The sequence below is a fragment of the Pocillopora verrucosa genome, chromosome 5, assembly GCF_036669915.1.
Source record: "Pocillopora verrucosa isolate sample1 chromosome 5, ASM3666991v2, whole genome shotgun sequence".
In the NCBI taxonomy this organism is placed as follows: domain Eukaryota; kingdom Metazoa; phylum Cnidaria; class Anthozoa; order Scleractinia; family Pocilloporidae; genus Pocillopora; species Pocillopora verrucosa.
In genome coordinates this window covers 2,186,476-2,207,666 of record NC_089316.1, presented here as the reverse complement: position 1 = coordinate 2,207,666, position 21,191 = coordinate 2,186,476, and the positions used below count along the sequence as shown (strand labels likewise).

Below are 21,191 nucleotides of genomic sequence, written 5' to 3'. Positions count from 1 at the left end.
AATGACTAATGTAATGGCCTGTTAGTCTAAAACTTGATAGAAGTTCCACTTTGGAATATAAGAAAAGAATGCTTCATCATCTACATATCTTTTAGAAATACTGATACTTAAGGCTAAAGTTTAGAAATGCATAACGAATATATAACTGAATTATATGGGAATGTTAAAACATCCAAACACACTACTCTACATTGAGTTTGGTGATAACAAATAACAGTGTACTGCAGTTCTCATCTTAAAATACGCATCTTATTAAAAATCATAAAACACTTATGATACAAAGTTCCAGAGTACCTGGTTAAAGGGGTTTTTGAAAGAGCTCTTGATTCCTCGATGGAAAATCTTTAACCCTCTAACTCCCATAAGTGACCAAGACAGAATTTCTCCTTACAGTATCAATACAATGCAGACTAGTGAGGAGAATAAAGAAAAATATCAACAAGGTAAATATTGGTTGATCCAATACCAAATTCTTGGCATTAATATATGACTGAATGAAATAAACTACAACTCGATGACAGAAGCCTGAAGGGTGAAACATTTGAACTTAACCCTTTCACCCCATTAGAGTGACTAGCATCTAATTTCTCCTTACAATATCACCCTTGAATCACATATTAAGGTCATGAGAATAAAGGAAATGATCAACAACTACAGAAGCTCAGGATCGTTAAGCTAATTCTCCTTGTCAGCACCTCAGGAAATGTATAGAGAACAGTATGGAGAAAATGAATAGTGATGTTAGGGTGTAAAGCTATGTTAAATTTGTGATGACATCGTGTGCAGGTGATCTATTTTATACAATCAAAGAGGGAATCGATGTGCCTGCCTAGATTTGTTCCTTCTCTCGCGGTATTATGAATTAATTATTATCCAGTCTTACTCAATATTGTGAAATTTATCAATCGTTTCTTTTCGCGACTATGGACCTGAACGACGTTTTTAAAAGGAGCAGTAAGAAATAAAAACTAATGTCCTCCCTTGCTAAGTAGGAAGGTTACGGCCTCAGTTTTGCCAAATGTTTTTGCGATTTTTAACGGTGTGCGACCTGCAGAATCTTTTGAATTAACATCCAAACCAAGTGACAGCATTTTTGTGATGATGGCGACATTACCGCACGTTGAAGCGGCGTGCAGTGAATTTCTTCCTGACTGGTTTCTAATACAGGGATCGGCTCCTTTGTCTAAAAGATAATTTACAGCTTCAATCTTGCCATAAGCTGCAGCCAACATCAACGGTGTACTCCCTCCACTATCTTTTGAATCGACAACTAGACCACGTGACATTAGTTTCTCGATGACGGTGACATTACCACCCTGTGAAGCGGCGTGCAGTGAATTCATTCCTAATTGGTCTCTAATACAGGGATCGGCTCCTTTGTCTAAAAGATAATTTACAGCTTCAATCTTGCCATAAGCTGCAGCCAACATCAACGGTGTACTCCCTCCACTATCTTTTGAATCGACAACTAGACCACGTGACATTAGTTTCTCGATGACGGTGACATTACCACCCTGTGAAGCGGCGTGCAGTGAATTCATTCCTAATTGGTCTCTAATACAGGGATCGGCTCCTTTGTCTAAAAGATAATTTACAGCTTCAATCTTGCCATAAGCTGCAGCCAACATCAACGGTGTACTCCCTCCACTATCTTTTGAATCGACAACTAGACCACGTGACATTAGTTTCTCGATGACGGTGACATTACCACCCTGTGAAGCGGCGTGCAGTGAATTCATTCCTAATTGGTCTCTAATACAGGGATCGGCTCCTTTGTCTAAAAGATAATTTACAGCTTCAATCTTGCCATAAGCTGCAGCCAACATCAACGGTGTACTCCCTCCACTATCTTTTGAATCGACAACTAGACCACGTGACATTAGTGTCTCGATGATGGTGACATTACCACCCTGTGAAGCGGCGTGCAGTGAATTCATTCCTAATTGGTCTCTAATACAGGGATCGGCTCCTTTGTCTAAAAGATAATTTACAGCTTCAATCTTGCCATAAGCTGCAGCCAACATCAACGGTGTACTCCCTCCACTATCTTTTGAATCGACAACTAGACCACGTGACATTAGTTTCTCGATGACGGTGACATTACCACCCTGTGAAGCGACGTGCAGTGAATTTCTTCCTAACTGGTCTCTAATACAGGGATCGGCTCCATTGTCTAAAAGATAATTTACAGCTTCAATCTTGCCACAAACTGCAGCCAACATCAATGGTGTACTCCCTCCACTATCTTTTGAATCGACATCTAGACCACGTGACATTAGTTTCTCGATGACAGTGACATTACCACCCTGTGAAGCGACGTGCAGTGAATTTCTTCCTAACTGGTCTCTAATACAGGGATCGGCATCATTGTCTAAAAGATAATTTACAGCTTCAATCTTGCCACAAACTGCAGCCAACATCAATGGTGTACTCCCTCCACTATCTTTTGAATCGACAACTAGACCACGTGACATTAGTGTCTCGATGATGGTGACATTACCACCCTGTGAAGCGACGTGTAGTGAATCTATTCCTAACTGGTTTCTAATAGAAGGATCGGCTCCATTGTCTAAAAGATAATTTACAGCTTCAATCTTGCCAAAACCTGCAGCCACCATCAACGGTGTATTCCCTCCACTATCTTTTGAATCGACATCTAGACCACGTGACATTAGTTTCTCGATGAGGGTGACATTACCACCCTGTGAAGCGACGTACAGTGAATTTCTTCCTAACTGGTTTCTAATAGAAGGATCGGCTCCTTTGTCTAAAAGATAATTTACAGCTTCAATCTTGCCAAAACCTGCAGCCACCATCAACGGTGTATTCCCTCCACTATCTTTTGAATCGACATCTAGACCACGTGACATTAGTTTCTCGATGAGGGTGACATTACCACCCTGTGAAGCGACGTACAGTGAATTTCTTCCTAACTGGTTTCTAATAGAAGGATCGGCTCCTTTGTCTAAAAGATAATTTACAGCTTCAATCTTGCCAAAACCTGCAGCCACCATCAACGGTGTATTCCCTCCACTATCTTTTGAATCGACATCTAGACCACGTGACATTAGTTTCTCGATGAGGGTGACATTACCACCCTGTGAAGCGACGTGCAGTGAATTTCTTCCTAACTGGTCTCTAATACAGGGATCGGCTCCATTGTCTAAAAGATAATTTACAGCTTCAATCTTGCCACAAACTGCAGCCGCCATCAACGGTGTACTCCCTCCACTATCTTTTGAATCGACATCTAGACCACGTGACATTAGTTTCTCGATGATGGTGACATTACCACTGTGTGAAGCGGCGTGCAGTGAATTCATTCCTGACTGCTCTTTAATACAGGGATCGGCTCCCTTGTCTAAAAGATAATTTACAGCTTCAATCTTGCCATTAGCTGCAGCCGCCATCAACGGTGTACTCCCTCCACTATCTTTTGAATCGACATCTAGACCACGTGACATTAGTTTCTCGATGACGGTGACATTACCACCCTGTGAAGCGACGTGCAGTGAATTTATTCCTAACTGGTTTCTAATAGAGGGATCGGCTCCTTTGTCTAAAAGATAATTTACAGCTTCAATCTTGCCACAAACTGCAGCCACCATCAACGGTGTACTCCCTCCACTATCTTTTGAATCGACATCTAGACCACGTGACATTAGTGTCTCGATGATGGTGACATTACCACCCTGTGAAGCGACGTGCAGTGAATTTATTCCTAACTGGTTTCTAATAGAAGGATCGGCTCCATTGTCTAAAAGATAATTTACAGCTTCAATCTTGCCAAAAGCTGCAGCCAACATCAACGGTGTACTCCCTCCACTATCTTTTGAATCGACATCTAGACCACGTGACATTAGTGTCTCGATGATGGCAAAATTACTACCCTGTGAAGCGGCGTGCAGTGAATTTCTTCCTAACTGGTTTCTAATAGAGGGATCGGCTCCTTTGTCTAAAAGATAATTTACAGCTTCAATCTTGCCATAAACTGCAGCCAACATCAACGGTGTACAACCTTCACTATCTTTTGAATCGACATCTAGACCACGTGACATTAGTCTCTCGATGATGGTGACATTACCACCCTGTGAAGCGGCGTGCAGTGGAGTAATGCCAGAGTGGCCTTCAATAAAGGGATCAGCTCCTTTGTCCAAGAGGTAATTTACGGCATCTATTTTGCCAGTCGAAGCAGCTAAAATTAAAGCCGTTTTACCATCGTTATTTTTTGTGTTGATATCCAGGCCACGTGACAACATATCCTCGATGATGGCAAAGTTGCCATTCTGCACAGCTGATGACAGTGAGTTCCAATTGTCGCCTGCTATCGTCTGAGTGTCACGTTCATCTGAAAAAAAAGATAAATGAAAAAAAATTTCACAGCAGAAGAGACATACCTCTCCGTATTTTGTAACAATAAGAACGTTTATACTCAATGTATAAAAATAGACAGTCAAAGATTGCATTTGGCTTCTGATATAAAACAATTTTTAGAGCATTGGAAAGAACTAGAGGTTGTATAATGACGAAAGAATATAGTTTTGCTGGGGTTCGCTCAAAAGCCTTATGGTTCCCCTATCCTCTGAGCCCCAACAATGTTACTTATGCTTCTTATTATTTTATTGCGAGTCCATTTTTTGAGACATTTTCCTTCATACAAAACGGCATTCCGCTTTTAGGATATTCCGTCATTATGCCGATCCACCGTTCTTCCATTCCATTTTTCAGTTATATAATTCAAGGTATCGATCTCGCAGCTTGCTCGCTTCGCAAATTGAGCGGCTCTATTAGGCATAATAATAATAATAATAATACTAATAATAACAATGATATAATAATAATAATAATAATAATAATTATAATTGCGAGCGACAAGAGGAGCAAGCAATCCTAATCTCAACGTTGCTTATACAAACGCATGCGGGCAGGTGTGTAGTTTGGCCCTGATTCGATTTTTGCTCAATAGTGAGTCTACCACTAAGAATGTATGGAATGCAAAGAACTCTATTTTCTCACGCGCATCATGTGTAATTTGGACCTTGGAACACGTGAAGCTAACGCATAGCAGCAGCGCCGACCAATCCAAATCAAACGTGTCGATATCTGGATTCGACGTTTCCGTTCATGTCGCGTTGGACGCCATTTCTCGGCTGCATTCCGCCTCAGGCGAGTAGCGAGAGTGTTGTTCGTCTGTTAGTCCTTGACCTCAAGCGAAGAGCGAGAGTTGTATCTGTTCGTCCTTTAATTCAAGCGTGAAGCGTCGGTATTGTTCGTCCTTGACCTGACAAGCGTATAGTCTGAGATAGTCTTTGATCTCATAGAAGCGTGGAGCGAGAGCGTTGTTCGTCCTTCAGTCCTTGGAACGGGATCGTTTATACATTATATTTTGGAATAATCTGAAACTTCTTCATATATTGGTCGTTTCGTTTCAGTAATAAATAAATAATTGTTGCGTTGCGTCAATCATTTTGACTCGATCAATACGCGTATTTTATAACCTTCAGTGATTTTCTTTACACCATGAAACAACAACAATTACAGCATATTACTAAAACTAAGCAAAACAAAACAATGGGACTAGTGTCTCGTGGAATGATCTAGTGTTGGTAACTGTTTCACAGGTTTATTAAAATTACTCTATTGTTAATGTCAAAATAGAGGAAAAAGCGATTGGAGCATGGGGGGTGTCCTCATGGACTAAATTTTCAACCCCGCAAAACAAATCTTTTCTCCCTATGGGCCCCCAAATCTTGCATTAACCAAATAGCCAAAAATGCATCGTCCTCGCCCGCATTTCCTAATCTTTGGTTATTACTAGTAATAATGATAATACTTAGCAAGGTAATTTGGTTGATAAGATTAACGTAAATTGGCCATCGTTAAGGGTTTCAAAGCTGACGTTTCGAGCGTTAGCCCTTCGTCAGAGCGAATGAAGGAATTGTGGCTCCTGTGTGTGTTTCTATGCAGAAAATGGATCAACGCTTTTGGTGGGAACATGGTAACTAGCATAGATAAGTTGAACGAAAAGTGTTCGTTGATAACCTGGGACTAAGAGTGCCGATTTGAAAGATAACTTTTTTTGTTCGAGGGTTCTGCGGCATTCAAAGAATAAGTTCACCTTCTTTTCAGAACATTTCAAACACGGTTTCCAGCATTTCACGAAGAATGATAACGGTTTTTTTTTGCTGTCATCACAAGATCAGAAACTAAACAATAGATTCTAAGAGTATAAAGCATTTCTGTAAACTTTTAACTAAGTCACGTGATTTCTTACATTTCAATTTTGATCGTTTGACTGATCGATGTAAACCAAAATATAATGATATGTATATGTATTCTTGAGACATGGTTGAGTCAATCTTAATATGACATTTAAATATCGCATTGGATTGATTGACTTAACCATCAGACACTATTGGGCAGTCGTTTTGAATTCGATGAATATCGATAGAAATCAATAAACTATTGGTTTGGTGGTGTTTGTTGGATCCGGAGTGACTGCTTAGCAGTGTCTGAGATATATATTGCTGTATTATTTAAAAGGAGCTGAACATATTTTTTATATATTTAAATAAATTTATAAATGTTATTATATGTTAATATTTTTATGTTATATTATTGTAACACGACCCCACAAACCTCTGGCTTTAAATACTTATCGCGTTTAAATAAAGTTTTATTATTATTATTATTATTATTATTATTATTATTATTATCATCACAGAAACTAAGCTTGGTAGTTTTGACTTTTCGATACTGACCACCGATATCCACGTCAAATTCAGATGGTGCTCCTTCAGTTCCCATACCGCTGTCAGATGCTTCAGACATTAAACTTTTCGTCTCAAACCGTAGACTTTCCACGTACATTTTGGTTAAATTCCATTTATGTTCGTCAATACCCCATGGCTTTTCTCCAAGTCTTTCGTAACTGGCATTCTGAACTAAAAAAAAACATGAAGAAACAAAATGTTTTCCCAAAAAATGTCATTTTAGAGTACAAATGTATTTAGGTGTTTAGAAACTACTCGTTCTTAGCTGCGAGGATCTCCTAATTTCATCTTTCCACCGCAGTGCAAATATGTGAATTTTCATATATCTAAAATCTTCATTCACTTGGATGTTTATTTGGACCCAATTCATTGCTCCCAGTTGGCTTGTTAGCTCAATTGGTAGAGCGCTGCACCGGTAACGCAGAGGTCATGGGTTCAAATCCCGTACGGGCCTGAAATTTTTTCATGTCCTATTTACAACTACTCGTTTCAGTAGTGTTCTTAGCTGCGAGGATCTCCTAATTTCATCTTTCCACCGCAGTGCAAATATGTGAATTTTCATATATCTAAAATCTTCAACTTTTTGGATGTTTAACAGTTTACCGTGGGAGCAGGTTGAAGATGGAAAAACTTTAAGAAATAAACTATGGCGCTTCTCGCAAGCTTTCCGCGAGCGCCAAGGTATAATCACGAGAATACAAGCTGTTCGTAATCTCTTGGTATAATCTACTCTCGCTTTTATGAATTTAATCATCAAATTATCCGCGTACATGTACATATCTAATTTGATATATTACAAGGCTAGAATGTCTAAATGCATTGTCTCTGAAAAGCCTTTGTAAGGAAAGTCAGTAAAGCACAGAAATTTGCGAGCATGTAAGGAATGAAATCTCGAAAGGCCTGATCTGTTTCAGTTCAGTTATAAATAGTTTTAACGAATCTCAGATTTTCTTTCGTTGAAGGAATTTGGTTGTAACACGAAAAAGTTCACCTGATACCCCCCCTCCCCCCGCAAGCTCCTTTGTCTTCTTATGACCCCCCTCTCCTTGGTGGCAGTAAAATGGCAGGTAATTTTCTACAGTACCCCCCCCCCCCTTTTATATCCTGTTGGTAACAACTGATCCCCGATAAAAACCATTGGGCCCGGTTGTTCAAAACCGCGATTAAACTAATCACCGATTAGGCCTAATCGGCGATTCCAGAGTGCTGGAAGAGCAGTACAAGGCTTTACTATTGAAGCAGAGTAATTTGAAGCTTAATAATTCTTCGTTTGTATATCCATCTATCGTGAAACCGATGCTCCTAAACTCTCTTTGCTTCCTTTTTCTTCGCCCATCAACACCAACACAACCATACAACAAGTCAGCCATGTTGTGATTTTTTAATCTGCTGATTAAGGATTTAATCCACCTAGCGAGCAGGGTTAGATTTAACCCTTGGTTTGATCGAAGGTTAGGAATAATCGGGCTTTGAACAACAGAAACTAATCGGCGACTTAAATTTAATCGGCGATTAGCCTATTTAATCGTGGATTAGCGCTAATCGCAGTTTTGAACAACCGGGCCCATGTGTTCACCCAAGAAAATCCTCCTCTAACTAAGAACAATCTTTCAAGTAAAATTCAGTCCATGTTAATCTCCCAAAATCAATGTTAATAGTACTTTTCACAATTATTTGTCAGTTATGGCATAAAATGGCGTTTTTCCTCGGTTTTTATCATATCCATACCCATGTATTGAGCAGTTAACCTGTATTAAGCGCTAACCCCGTCATTCCCCGTGACCGCTTAATATAGGTTTGACTGTATATATATCTTGTTTAGCTTAACTTGAGTGTTTGCATGATTTAGTTACCTTCCTCTGCTGGAATTATTTCCGTGACCATCCTTGTCCCAAAAAACTCACGTGAAAGTCTACTCATTTGTTTCTCTTGACTCTCCGCTCTCTCCTTTAGGAGTTGGACATCATTCTCGAGTCTTTTCACTTTTACTTGCAATGTTTCATCCTCGTTCGGCGTTGTTGATATCACTGAATCAGAGTGTTCACATTTTCTTCCTGGCACCTTCGCAGGACCTAACAATAGACAATTTGCAGGCCACCGTGAGTTTCTTAGCTGAAGTTTCGAGGGTTAGCCCATCCCCTGCACGAAAAAATGGATTAACTCGGGTTTGCCAAGTGAGCAGATATGTAGCAAATTTAGTGATCTAAATTTGCACCGCATTTGCAAAACAATATATAAATATGCTGATTTGTTCTTACGGTGTTGGTACGCAAATGTAAAGTAAATGAGACAATGTGCTCTTTATTTACTTAATCCTTGCACGTAGGGCAATTTTTTAATAACGACGTGAGTTTGCAAAAACTTTACCCTCTTTGCAAAAAATAGTAGTTTGCCTTGGAGTGCAAAACCAGGCAAATATAGTGCAAAACTTATTTTTTACTACTATGTTTGAATACGTTTGCTCAAGGGATGCAAATGTTCATCTTTGCTTATAGTTTGCTCTAAATTGGTGTAGGAGCAAGAATTGATACTATTAAGTGCTACTTGTAAGTTTGTTTACAGCAGTGCATCTCAGAGTAAAAAAAATTCAAGCTATATTAGTATCTGCATGGATTGCACGATACAACTACTGCACAACTACTCATAACAGAAGCCTAAGTAAACCTAGAAATGGATAACTTGCTAAAATGGGTTCTTTTCAACATAGTAAGCGGTCAGATAATAAGCGATGCACTGTGGAAGTAAGGTGAGGTATTTTTATTGAGAATTTGATTGTATTTTCTTATTCCTAAGAGCGGTCGTAAATATTCCTATACAAACTCTTATAATTTCGCCATGACTCTTATTTCGCAAGATGATCATCACACAGCTGGAGCTCGGGTTGCCTGGGCGTATTCTGGTCAAAACTCACTAAATTTCAGTTGGTGAAGGACATAGTTGACTGTGAGTATTTGCATTGCCTCTTATTTAGACATAATACAAAATCGAGTGCAAGAGACCAGAGAGATGTTATCTTTAATAATAAACGATGACATCGCTCGCATCCTAATTAAACGCATCTTCTAAGTGCTTAATATACAGGGCTAGTAATATCAGCAGCGACACCCAGAATAAATCAAATCAGTGAGGAATCTATCACCAATATAGCCCTTTATGCTCACATTGGCGATTTAACAAAATAACCGATAACAATATTTAACAGAGGGTTCCAGAGAATAAGCAGATCTAATTAATAAAACTTGGAAACCGTTTTGTATCCAATAGATTGGTCAGTGGATCGAAGATCTGGCACCTTAAATATTACAGTTTTTACTTTATTTTTTGGTGTGATATTTCCTCTATATTAGAGCCGATAGAGATATTCGTTTACTTTTTATTAGATTGTGACATTTTACCATTTACTATCCCTTCTCGCATAGCTAGAGAAACAAATCCTTTAATTGCATAGTTACCTTTCTCAGATCGAACCATTTGAGTCTCTACAGCTTCTATTCTTTCCTCCAGAGACTTGACTTGGTTCTTAAGTCGTGCTATTGTTATCAGAGAATTTTCATCTGTTCTGGGTGGGAGGGATAACACTGAGTCGGAGTGCCTACGAACACCTCGTTCCGGAGGTCGCTTTTGGTTACCTAACGGTGGTCAGAGAATCATTTTGATTATTTTTAGATCTATTGAAGTGTTCATACCTGACATACGCACACGCACACCCACGTACCCACCACACACGATAAGGGGAAGATGCAGGATTTAGTGAAGGGGAGTTCAGATAAATGTCCACTGAAAGCGGACCATCTAAGAGCGGCTGGGGTATGCATCCCTCGGAAAATTTTAAAATGGGATCAACAAGTAATATTTTCCTGGCATATCCAATTTAAGGTTTTTGTAAAAAAAACTGCAAGTGTTTTCAGGTTTTCATTTCAGTTTAGGAGGTTCGGCCGAGCCACCCGAACAACCGTAGATCCGCCAAAGAAATTCACTACAAATTTGAACGCCATGGTTTGCAATTAAAGAACTGAATTCTCCTCCATATTTCGTCTCCGTTATTTCAGTGATTGAATATTAACCTGAATACCGAAAATAGAATGGGCTGTCGAAGTTTAATTCCCTTAATTAATGGTATTGCTTCGGAAATTTAAAGTGAAAAATTGCCAGCAACGATAACGTCGAGTCGAGCAAGGCAATGATCCTATTCCACAGTTAATTGGTTGGCCAATAAATTATATCTATCTGATTTACTCAAAACAGCCCTTGTTCATAGCTTAATGTGGTTGAAGCAGCAGCAAAGCTGTACAATTAAACCTATTCCTCTCGTTACTGAACAGCTAAATTCCTGCAGTTCAACAACCAAAACAAAATTAAGCGGGAAATATAATAAGCCAATGAGACTGACCAGCCCAAGTTGGCAAATCAAAATGAAGGAGATTGCAAGTGGGTAGGTAGCTCATGTATGCACTGCTTCAGTCTGCAAAAGGATAATGATTGCAATTGACTGGTCCAAGTCGGAAATGTTTTCTTTCGCTATTCAATAATCTATGATCTATCACTGTTAATTTATGAAGCAAAATTTGACAACAAAGTTGTTTAAGTATATAATAACGCAAATTAAGCCAAAATCGAGCAATCCATACAGTGGTAGTTTTTTTTAACTTTTGCTATTGAAGCAATAACCTCGGAGGAGATCGGCCTCCGAGCATACAAAAGATGCAGAATAAAAAGATCCCCAGTGTTGTTGATTTTAAACACGCATCAACTTTGTTTTAACCAACATCCTCAGATAAAGTTACTCACCGTCAGCTTCTTGAACAAGCTCAAAGTAAGCTTTCTCGTATTCTGCTTTTTCAATCGTCACAGTCAATTCCACATTCTCTTCACCACCGGCACGGGTCTTCATTTCATCAGTCACAAAAAAGTTAAATAAACGTTCCCTGAGAGTGCCATCCTCGTACATGTTCCACAAAGCAGTGAGCCCCGTGAGATTGTCGACCTGAATTGTAAAGCATACGCACCCTTGACTCACTTCAATCAATCTTGAACCAGCAGGAAGAACACAACCCTGGAAGCAGGTGACTAACTGATCATAAGTTGACCAGCGAGTCAAAATCTCACGGACAGTGAGTAAGGTTATTCCCGCTGCTGCCACTCCAAACACTGTCTTCATGTTCATTACTGAAACAAATAGCACTAAATTAAATTTTGAATGTTGATATTTAAAATCATTGTTGGTGGTAGTCTGGCGAAGATCACTGTAATCAAGCTGGAAAAGAACCGTAAGAGGTGACAGAATATGACTGTCAAACATCGAGGGATTTTGTTTTGCATTACTTGAATCCGCTGACTTTTTTTTTTTTCTTTTTTTTTTGTAGTTTGCGAGAAAACATACCGTCCCTGAAGACGTGATCGCTCGGTTAACCCAAATTAATCGCAGTCCGATGCAAATTATGTCCTAATAAGTGTCTACGGAACCATGTTATCTGAGAAGCAGACTGTCCGATTTTGATTTACCTCTGGGTTCATTTTTGGGAAATGTGGCTGTAGAATCTTAGAAATCTCGCCCGAATGGTATTCTTCAGCTTGAAGCAAGCATTTCAGCCTCGTGACCCGATGAAAGCGGCAAAATTCGAAATCGGCAGATTTTGACTGAACGTTTCGTAAAAGTTAGGCCGTTCCTTTTTCTTCAACCATAGGTACATGAACTTTGATTGATTCTGAATGTGTAGAAGCACAGACGGCCCAAGCTCCAGCTGTAAGATGATCATCCTGCGCAATAACAGTCATGGCGGAATTAGAAGAGTTTTTATGGGAATATTTACGAGCGCTTTAAGGAATAAAAGAATACGCGTCAAATTCTCAATAAAAATACCTCATCTTACTTCCACGGCGTATCACTTGCTATCTGACCGCTTACTTAGATGAAATGAACCCATTTTAGCGAGTTGTCCATTTTAAGGATTTCTACGCACATAAGGAAAGCCCAAGGCTGAACACTCCATTTCCGAACGCCCGATCCGAGTAACGATTCAAAGTGCTCTGTGAGCAAACTCGTGAATTGACACATGATTCTTTGGATTATGTTTAATGTTATCTGGTTTAGGGAATTTTGTGGTTGATTGTCATATCTAGAGTACGAGCAGTACAGTGTTCGCTAATGTAGCAAAGAAACAAAGTAACGTTGGGATAAGAAGGCATTACAATTGAAATGATCATGCTATGACATTTGACAAGGGTGGATGATGTCGTGTTTTAAACGTATATCATTTTTGTTTCTGGTTCAAAAGAAAAGGTTGGAAGTAAATGTGGGTGAAAAGTGAAATTTACTGTCTATCATTGTAAATATTAGAAAATCAAGGCAATACTATCTTAATGAAAACATTAACGATTCCCATTAACGGGAACGAGTTTTGAGTGATATAACCAAGCCAAGACTGCCACTGTCATTTTGGATCTCCGCCTGGGTAGATTTTAGTCACGTGCTAGGCAACGTATAATCAATAACAAGATAGAATTTAATTTCAGGCCTATTTATCAATTTTGTGGTGTATAACTTTCGCATTTCAGTACGTAATATGTATTTTGAATCTTCAAATTGTCTTGAAACTTAAAAGAAAATTGTTCTTTAAAAATTTACTGAAAATCGGTAGCTAAAATTGTTTGTTTAGGTGTTATTTGATCGTGTTAACTTGTAATTTCGTCAGTCGCCGGCATCTTCTGTTGCTTCAGACAGGAAAAACACACGATACGAAATGTAATGATTGATTTTGTCCTCAATCTCACGCCATAAAAGAAAAAGCTTTTGATCATCTGTAAACTCCGAGCGCTTCGCAGTAAGTGATATTTTCAATGAATCTTCGGATTGTTTTCAAGTTCAAGGATTGTAAATTACAATTTTATGAAAAACGAAGGTTGTTCTGTTATTTCAGTGTGAATCCTTGCATGCCTGCCAGTCGCTGGCGCCGCTTGTTAAAACTAAAACGAAAAAAAATCTCTTTTAAGATTATCATTGGCTTCTTTTTCACCCCACCACTATTCTCAGCAACAAAGGTCGCCATTTCGTTTGTTTATTGCTCGCCAAAAACTATCAAATGCACTCAAAAGCCTAACATCGAAAAAAAGTTTACAGGAATCGACCAATCGAGCGAGCGAGCGAGTGTCACTCCCCACATCGTATCTACAACTCGCTAGCTAACTCACGAGTTAAAAATCCCAGCGCAAAATGACCGGGCAGCCACAAATCCAACGCAGAATCCAAGCACATATACGGTAGTTTCATTTCAATTCACTACAAACTCAATCTTCCCCGTACAACCGACGCTAATTCGCAGTTTGCATCAAAAATTTCCAATTTATAGGTTTCTAACAGCCCGGGTACACATCAACCTTGACACGCGTTCGGAAATGGAGTGTTCAGCCTTGGGCTTTTCTTGGGTACGCAGAAAACCTTGAAATGGGCAACTCACTAAGATGGGTTCTTTTCATCAAAGTAAGCGATCAGATAACAATTAATACGCTGTAGAAGTAAGGTGAAGTATTTTTTGTACGTATTTGTTGCGTATTCAATGGTTCTCGAGGGGAATATATATAACAGCGTAATATATATGTAAGATTTTACGCCAGCACACAGCGTTACCATTCTTATTCCTACATATGCCCAACCGCGTTGTAAATCAACTTTCCTAAGTAAAAGCAAATAAACTAATTGCGATTATTATATGATAAACTCTACTATATTGATCATAGAAGAAGAACAGTTGAATTAGAGAAGTGAAAGGAATTAGTTGACCAATAAATAACTCTGATTGCGCGACACGCCGGGTAAGCCGGAAAACAAAAGGCAGTCGACCGTTACAAGGTGTTGATAGGCTTGAGCGACTCCTGCCATTCGCTAGCGCTTAGAAATCTTCAGCGCTCAAAGTTAAGCTGAGATAAAGATATCTATTCATGATTTTCCTTTGCGATGTGATAATAAGGGTTAGTTTTAAGGTGTCATTTCTCCATCTGAATGTTTTTGAGGTTTGGCAAAGCTGGACTAGATTGTGTCACGAGAGGCAATATAAATTTTCTTCTGTGTGCATGTGTTGTTTAAAGTATACTTTCTCTTCCGCAGAAAATGACTTCGGAGATACGTTTCTCAAAACCTTCATATAGGTATCCTCTATTCTTTAAGCGTATCATGAAACTCTGTACGTTTTTTACGAATTAAACGCGGTATTAATTAAACGTGGACCGTTAAGAATTCGTTCTTAGCAGATGAAGGGCTTCTTCTTTACGAATCCCGTATTTACGCCAGGTGGATGACACGAAAAACAGTTCGTGTATTAGAAGGTCTTTGCGATGCGTTCACTATATACCTCGCGTCTGGGAATTTATTTTCTGAATTTGTTATTGTTCACGCAGCCATCGGCTGTGAATGTAACTGCTGCCATTCGGTAGTTTCCTAGGCAAGACTGCACTTTCAATTCTTTCTGAATCTCGTCAGTTGCCTCCTAAGAGCGAATTCGTCACGGAGGAATGACAGAGTCGTGCATGCCCGTAAACACCTTTTAAATTTCAAAGGTACGGCAACAGACGGTGAATCCTCATTACATTCCAAGTTTATTCACGCTATCTCGCTGCCAGCAAAGATGTTCACTCGGATCGCGGCAGGATGTAAATGACTCACTTTTTCTATTACGACCGTGATACAACATAATTTCCACGCAGGCGAATTTTAGGGTCCCGACTCGGATTCATCGAAGAAATTAGAAACAACTTCGACCGTATAACGCACTGACACGAGCATGTTAACGAGTACGCTAGATACCCACACTTTCTGATATCTCCGTAAAATAGTTTTATAGTTGATCGTCGGAAATGCATAACTAGTTTAGATTGCTTCAGATCTTTGGTTTGTCTATGGAGTTTGGAACTCTTTCTCACTCATGCTCAACACTTAAGTCACAACAATTTTAACTCACCTCCGATTATTCTTCCACCAGCATCCCTGGCTACCTGAACGGCTTGCGCTTAAATTGTAAGATTCAATGACAAATTAGGCAGGAGAATTATAATAACCTGACAGAATTGGGTTTAAATTTTGAGTTCTGATCAATAAGATCAATAAATAGCATATTATGCTCACTCGATGGACGTTACTTGAGCAAAGACTCTTAGATACTTTCCAGCAAAAAATGCGGGAAAATATAAATTGCAGAGGACTAAATAATTGTTACCTTTCCATCTTTCATAAGTTCGTCGTTTCTCGAAGTCCTGAATTTCCTTCACCAGATCTTGCCTCTGAATTCTCGATAAAATCTCCTTCAAGAACTCAAGATGACCAAACTCAAAAAGTTCTCGGCCCTCAAGTTTTTCGAACAAAATTCGAGCAGTTTGAGAGTTTCTTTCATTTTCCTCCAATGTTACCCTCTCGATGCAGACAACAATGAGCTGTTGCAGTTGATTGCTTTCGTCGAGAGCGCGGCTGGTCTGTTCAAGCAATTTTTTATATTCTTTCCTTTTGTTCTCGAACTTTTCCACTTTCCGAAACAACGACCATTCGTTGACCTCTTCTACGAAATCTTTCAATAGCTCAACCTGATCAATGCCCAACCTTTTTTGATCCTGTAGCTTTTGAAAGAGAAACAATGTACCAGGGATAACTTGAGCGCTAGACTCCATACGCCCTTCACATGTTACGTATACAAGTGTCGCTTTGTTCAGTTCATCGAGTCGTTGGCTGATCTGTAAAAGAAGGTGATTATATTCTACTCGAGACATTTCAACTGTCGTTGCTATGGATCTAAAATACTAGGATTTTGATCGAACGCAGTTCGGTTTTTGGCATTTCATGTTAATTCACAATATGGCGGAATACGTTTCATTCCGCGTCACGCGCAGTTTTGTTTACTGCGGTTCTAAGAATAGCAGCAAATTGTTTTCACGGTTATAACTTTTTGACAGTTGTCATGGAGACGTGGGAATAAAATGGCGGGATTTTACTTAGGCAAATCACTCTAAGCTGACATCGCTGCTGGCATTTGTGCTTTCTTCTACAATACATTTCTTATAATTTACACTAATTTTCATTGCGTGTATTTCAATGTGATTGTAGGTGGTTCATAATATATTTACAGTCTTATCCAGTACAGCAGTCAGTTTTCCTATTTTACAAGGAGTGATTCACTGTCTTGATTGTCTACCATTTCGAAACATCGCCAGAAATCAAGGACATTTCGAGCCCGCTAACAATAATCAGCGGTATATCGTATTACACTCCGGAACAATAGAATATCAAGAGAATTCAATATGGCGGCGATCACGGCTCGATCTGCGAAGAGAGTGTTTCGTACCATGACTTATACAATTTGAGCACCGCAGATCTTCTATTTGATGAAAAGAAAAAGAAAAGAAGACCTACAAGTAAATCTTTGGGATTTTTCGAGGCAGAGCGATGACATGATGTCAGAATTTTGATTTGCTTTAATTTAATTTTCGCGCTAAGACTACTGAATTTGCATTCAATGCCTGGCATATTTTTATTCCGAAAAGGACCGAGAACTAATTTATTTCCTTGCAAGAACATAAACAAATATGGCCGACGATTCGAAGATCAGCGCTGCTCGTGTTTAACTATTTCAGTCATAGTTTTCAACATGGCGTCTCGTCACTTACTCAACATGGAAAATAAGGGATATTCTAGCGCGTTGGGAACTTTTTTGATGGGAGGAAATGGCATTTTACAGGATATTTGGACGCTTCGAACTCTGTAGCAGTCAATTCGATCGAGATCAGTTGACTTTATTGTGCACTTTCCTGTAATAGGCGAGTGTTTGGGATGGAGACGGCGGATTTTGAAGAACTGTATGGCCTAGGTCAATGATCAATGACAAAAGAACTGGCTCGGGAAATAAGTGGTTTTTATTTATCGAGTCCCTGTGAGGTTTGATGAATAGCAGAATCAGTACTGAATATGTCTCGATCGAGAGCAGACGGGACCATGAGCTCCTGATTGTTATATTTTAGAAATTTTACAAATTTCCATACAGTTTCTTATATTATACGCCATTATGGACAAAATGCGCAAGCGCGGCCGCCATCTTGTCCAATATTTCTGCCGATGATAGGGAATACGGAAAACGTGGCTATGTTTACACTCGATCGGATATACGTCACACGCCATCACATGAGACAACTCGCCCCCTGGACAATTAGCCCCCAGTCTCTGGACGATTAGCCCCCAGTCTCTGGACGATTAGCCCCCAGTCTTTGGACGATTAGCCCCCAGTCCCTGGACGATTAGCCCCCAGTCTTAGTTTATGTAAAGGAGAAGTTACGTTCATCTGTTGGTCATTGACTTTTATGAGTTTGTGGCTCCTAAAGGAGCCCTTTTTTTGTGAATGTCTATCTTTATTAACATTTACTCAATTTAAATTACACGGGTTGTGCGAGGTGAGCACAGGCCTCCAGAAGCTCCTTTGAATTCCTTAGGCCGTCTTCGTATTGACTCCAGAGGTCGAAGAGTCTTCTCTGCATGGTCCGGTAGCTTGACCGCTGATGTCTCTTCAGCTTTTTGTCTGAAACCAGACGGATCTGCATGCTGACCAGTGTAGCTTCCCGGTGAAGTACCTGGATCAGGATGTACAGGGGCAGCTGTGATCGTCCTTTGGCGCGCCGGTTCAGTCCATTGTGCCAACCCTCTAGGTCGTTATTCGTTCTGACCGCTTCTAGGAACACGCTCCAGTTCTGTGGCGGGAAGGTCTGACTGATTATCCAGTTTTCATCTATGTAACAGCAGAAATCCTGCAAGGGTCTGACAGTTGCTTGCTGCTGGAGTCGACGGAATCTGCGTTCGATCTTGTCTGCAGGGAGGTACGATAAAGCCATCAGTTGCTTTATTAGCTGGTGGGTGCTGCGGTCATTTCTGTAGGCATCCTGGAGTCCAAGCCCTTGTACCTATCAAAGAAAAGCGAAATTTAATATTTTTTTAGCTAGATGTTAAACTAGTTTCGTTTTGAACATTGTGCGAATTTGTATTTGTTATCTGTGGTTCTAGATTTCAGAAAATTCGTGAAAAGCCCGAGAAATGAAATTATTTAGAGTTATAATAGTGAATAAGACATCGTTACGAGCTTTAGGAGTGAACCCTTTTAACACTTCTAACTATAGCTAGACTAAAGTCGATTTGTTTGACCAATCAAGGATTTAACAGTTTGAGATTGTACCTTTCGCCATAGGGCTTGTGTCCAGTGGAATGAACACGTGGCTTTGAAATAAACAACAATGAATAAAATTTCGCATCTTGCGCATGGGTTTATAAAATAAGCAAACAACCATGAGTAAACGTTCGCACATTGCGCGTGGGTTTTCAATAAACAAATAAATAAAAATTAGTAAAAGTTCGCACAATTCGCGTGGCGAGTTTGAAATAAACACCGATTGACATTAACAAGTAGTCGCCAATAAGTTAAAGTTTCGTCCCTGGTTTCTTTCCTTTCCTATTTAAACAACATGACGGAGAAACATTCGTAAAGTATGTAAACAGAAAGAAAATAGTTCATTTTTGTAGAATATATAAACAGAAAGAACACAGTTCACTTTATAATTCGCACGGCAGAGAAACGTTCATAACAAGCAAACAACAAGACAGTTAGAACGTAGTTTACTTTATAATTTAACACGCATGGCAGAGAAATGTTCGTAAAAAGCAAATAACAAGAAAATTGTTTATTTCATAATATATGATAGGGAAACGTTCGTAAAAAGTAAAGGGCAAGAACATAGTTTATTTCAAGGTTGATGGGTTGGGGGCTAATCGTCCAGAGGCTGGGGGCTAGTCGTCTGGGGCTAATTGTTCAGGGGGGCGAGTTGCCCGGAAACCGTTCACAGGATGGATCTTGGATCGAACTTGGATCGAACTTGGGACTGTGAAGTGCTTACTCCATTCATGAAGTATCCTTTTGAGAATTACTTAGAATTACTTAAAATTACTTAGCACACAATCACTGGTGTGAAATATATCGTGCTTTTGATCAAAAAACAATTTCATAATTCATTCAGAAATAAATAAACAAATGGTTTAATTCGAAGAAATGCTGAGAAAATCTTAATTCGAGAAAGAGTCAACTGAAAACTCTTTATCGGAACGTGACTTTGATTTGCATTGAACGAAGGAAGCAGAACTCTTCGTAAAGTTGAATATTAATTAACTTATGAAATCACTGAGGTGTTTTAGATTTGTAAACGGTGTCCTACGCGTACATCATTTGGACTGCTAAGTTGAAGGGAAACAGTATGTGATGTGTTAACTTTAAGTGTATGTCAATATACTTTCCGGGATAATGCCAAACAAAATCACGAGTACTTAAAATTGCTTGAGCAAATTATTGGTTCAGTCAAGATTTAAGTTTCACTATTGACATCCTTCAACTAAAACATACAAAATCATGACATAATCTTGCAAAGTTCATAGCAAATACACAGTCTTTCACTTACTCGTGGTTCATGCATTCAATTACCGGTTGTCATTGTTACACCATCATCAAAACCATTCAACGAATAAAGTCAAGAAACAAAGAGATAAAAGACTTGATGAAAAATCAAACGGTCTCGCAAAGATCTAGGTCTGTGCGATGTTTTGTGCAGGAGATATTCGAAGAAATGTTTCACTCAAATTTATAAGGATTTGTATGGAGAAGCCATGTTTTTGTCCTTCTAAGTGGCACAAACATGGCTGCCAGAAGCTAACAAAATATACGTCATCAAGTTTTGCATTAAAAAGCCTGTAGAAACATCTATATGAGTACTTAGTCATATACAAGGACTGTTGAGACAGCGAAATCAAAATGGATGTCACTTTTTTTTTAACCATGGTTACATTTCATCCCTTTAACTCCCAGATCAAATTTGTTATTCTCCTTACTGTCAACCATACAGTTCCTATAATGTTAGAACGGAGAATTTAGAGTTGTATTATCGAATTATTCCCAAATTGACATTTTTCTTTATTCTCATCAGTTGTCTGCATGATATTGTATTGATATTGTAAGGAGAAATTCTGTCTTGGTCACTCATGGGAGTTAGAGGGCTAATATATAAATATATTAAATATATAATTAATAAAACTAAAGGAGTATAACTGGATAGGAAATGAAAGTTTTGCATCATAACGACCAGAAGCGTTTTTCATTCATTTATTCATTTTCATTCGTGCACAATCATTTCTTTATAAATTTTTCAGAATAACATTTGGGCAAACTATCTGATCATTTGAGTGAACGACCTTTAAAGCTGATAATAACACTTCCAGTTTCTCTCTTTCCAGGAAACTAAAGAATCCTGTAGTCCAGTTCACACTTGTTTTTCTTTCTATAAGTCTCTAAAAAGTTTTAGCTCGAATCTAAATAAGACTAAGTGGTAATGGACAAGTCCATTTCTGGTCACGTGGTG

General features: G+C 39.0%; 4 protein-coding genes across 5 annotated transcripts in view; all 4 read right to left on the bottom strand.

The window, feature by feature from the left end:
- The window catches only part of LOC136280872 (serine/threonine-protein phosphatase 6 regulatory ankyrin repeat subunit B-like), a 50,354-nt gene extending 33,747 nt beyond the window's left edge, over positions 1-16,607 (bottom strand). Inside the window, exons 1-6 of one of the 2 annotated variants that reach the window (XM_066166607.1) lie at positions 15,980-16,607; positions 15,725-15,772; positions 11,562-11,939; positions 10,226-10,402; positions 8,627-8,845; positions 6,762-6,944 (exon numbers count right to left, since the gene is read on the bottom strand). In XM_066166607.1, the coding sequence (XP_066022704.1) occupies positions 6,762-6,944; positions 8,627-8,845; positions 10,226-10,402; positions 11,562-11,939; positions 15,725-15,772; positions 15,980-16,523 (1,549 nt within the window). In that variant the 5' untranslated portion in view covers positions 16,524-16,607. The remainder of the gene's footprint in view (positions 1-6,761; positions 6,945-8,626; positions 8,846-10,225; positions 10,403-11,561; positions 11,940-15,724; positions 15,773-15,979) is intronic. The other variant, XM_066166609.1, reaches the window with a different exon arrangement.
- LOC131787521 (protein argonaute-2-like) overlaps positions 1-21,191 on the bottom strand; it is a 149,266-nt gene that overhangs the window by 83,870 nt on the left and 44,205 nt on the right. The window lies entirely within an intron of this gene.
- On the bottom strand, positions 969-3,806 carry LOC131776842 (serine/threonine-protein phosphatase 6 regulatory ankyrin repeat subunit A-like). Its single transcript, XM_066167274.1, has 4 exons — positions 3,180-3,806; positions 2,388-3,098; positions 2,190-2,306; positions 969-2,108 (listed from the first exon to the last, which is right to left on the bottom strand). The coding sequence occupies exons 1-4, from the start codon at positions 3,804-3,806 to the stop codon at positions 969-971; spliced, it is 2,595 nt and encodes an 864-aa protein (XP_066023371.1).
- LOC131786070 (uncharacterized) lies at positions 18,177-18,629 on the bottom strand. The gene has a single exon (XM_059103051.2). It carries the CDS (start codon positions 18,627-18,629, stop codon positions 18,177-18,179), a length of 453 nt encoding a protein of 150 aa, XP_058959034.2.

Excerpts from the sequence above, each read along its gene's own strand:
- LOC131776842 (XM_066167274.1), bottom strand. The coding sequence starts at position 3,806 with ATGTTGGCTGCAGCTTTTGGCAAGATTGAAGCTGTAAATTATCTTTTA. Across the intron at positions 2,307-2,387 it reads TTTGTGGCAAGATTGAAGCT|GGTGGTAATGTCACTGTCAT; the intron begins GTAAATTATCTT and ends GTCGCTTCACAG. Across the intron at positions 2,109-2,189 it reads TTTGTGGCAAGATTGAAGCT|GGTGGTAATGTCACCGTCAT; the intron begins GTAAATTATCTT and ends GTCGCTTCACAG.
- LOC131786070 (XM_059103051.2), bottom strand. The coding sequence starts at position 18,629 with ATGGCTTTATCGTACCTCCCTGCAGACAAGATCGAACGCAGATTCCGT.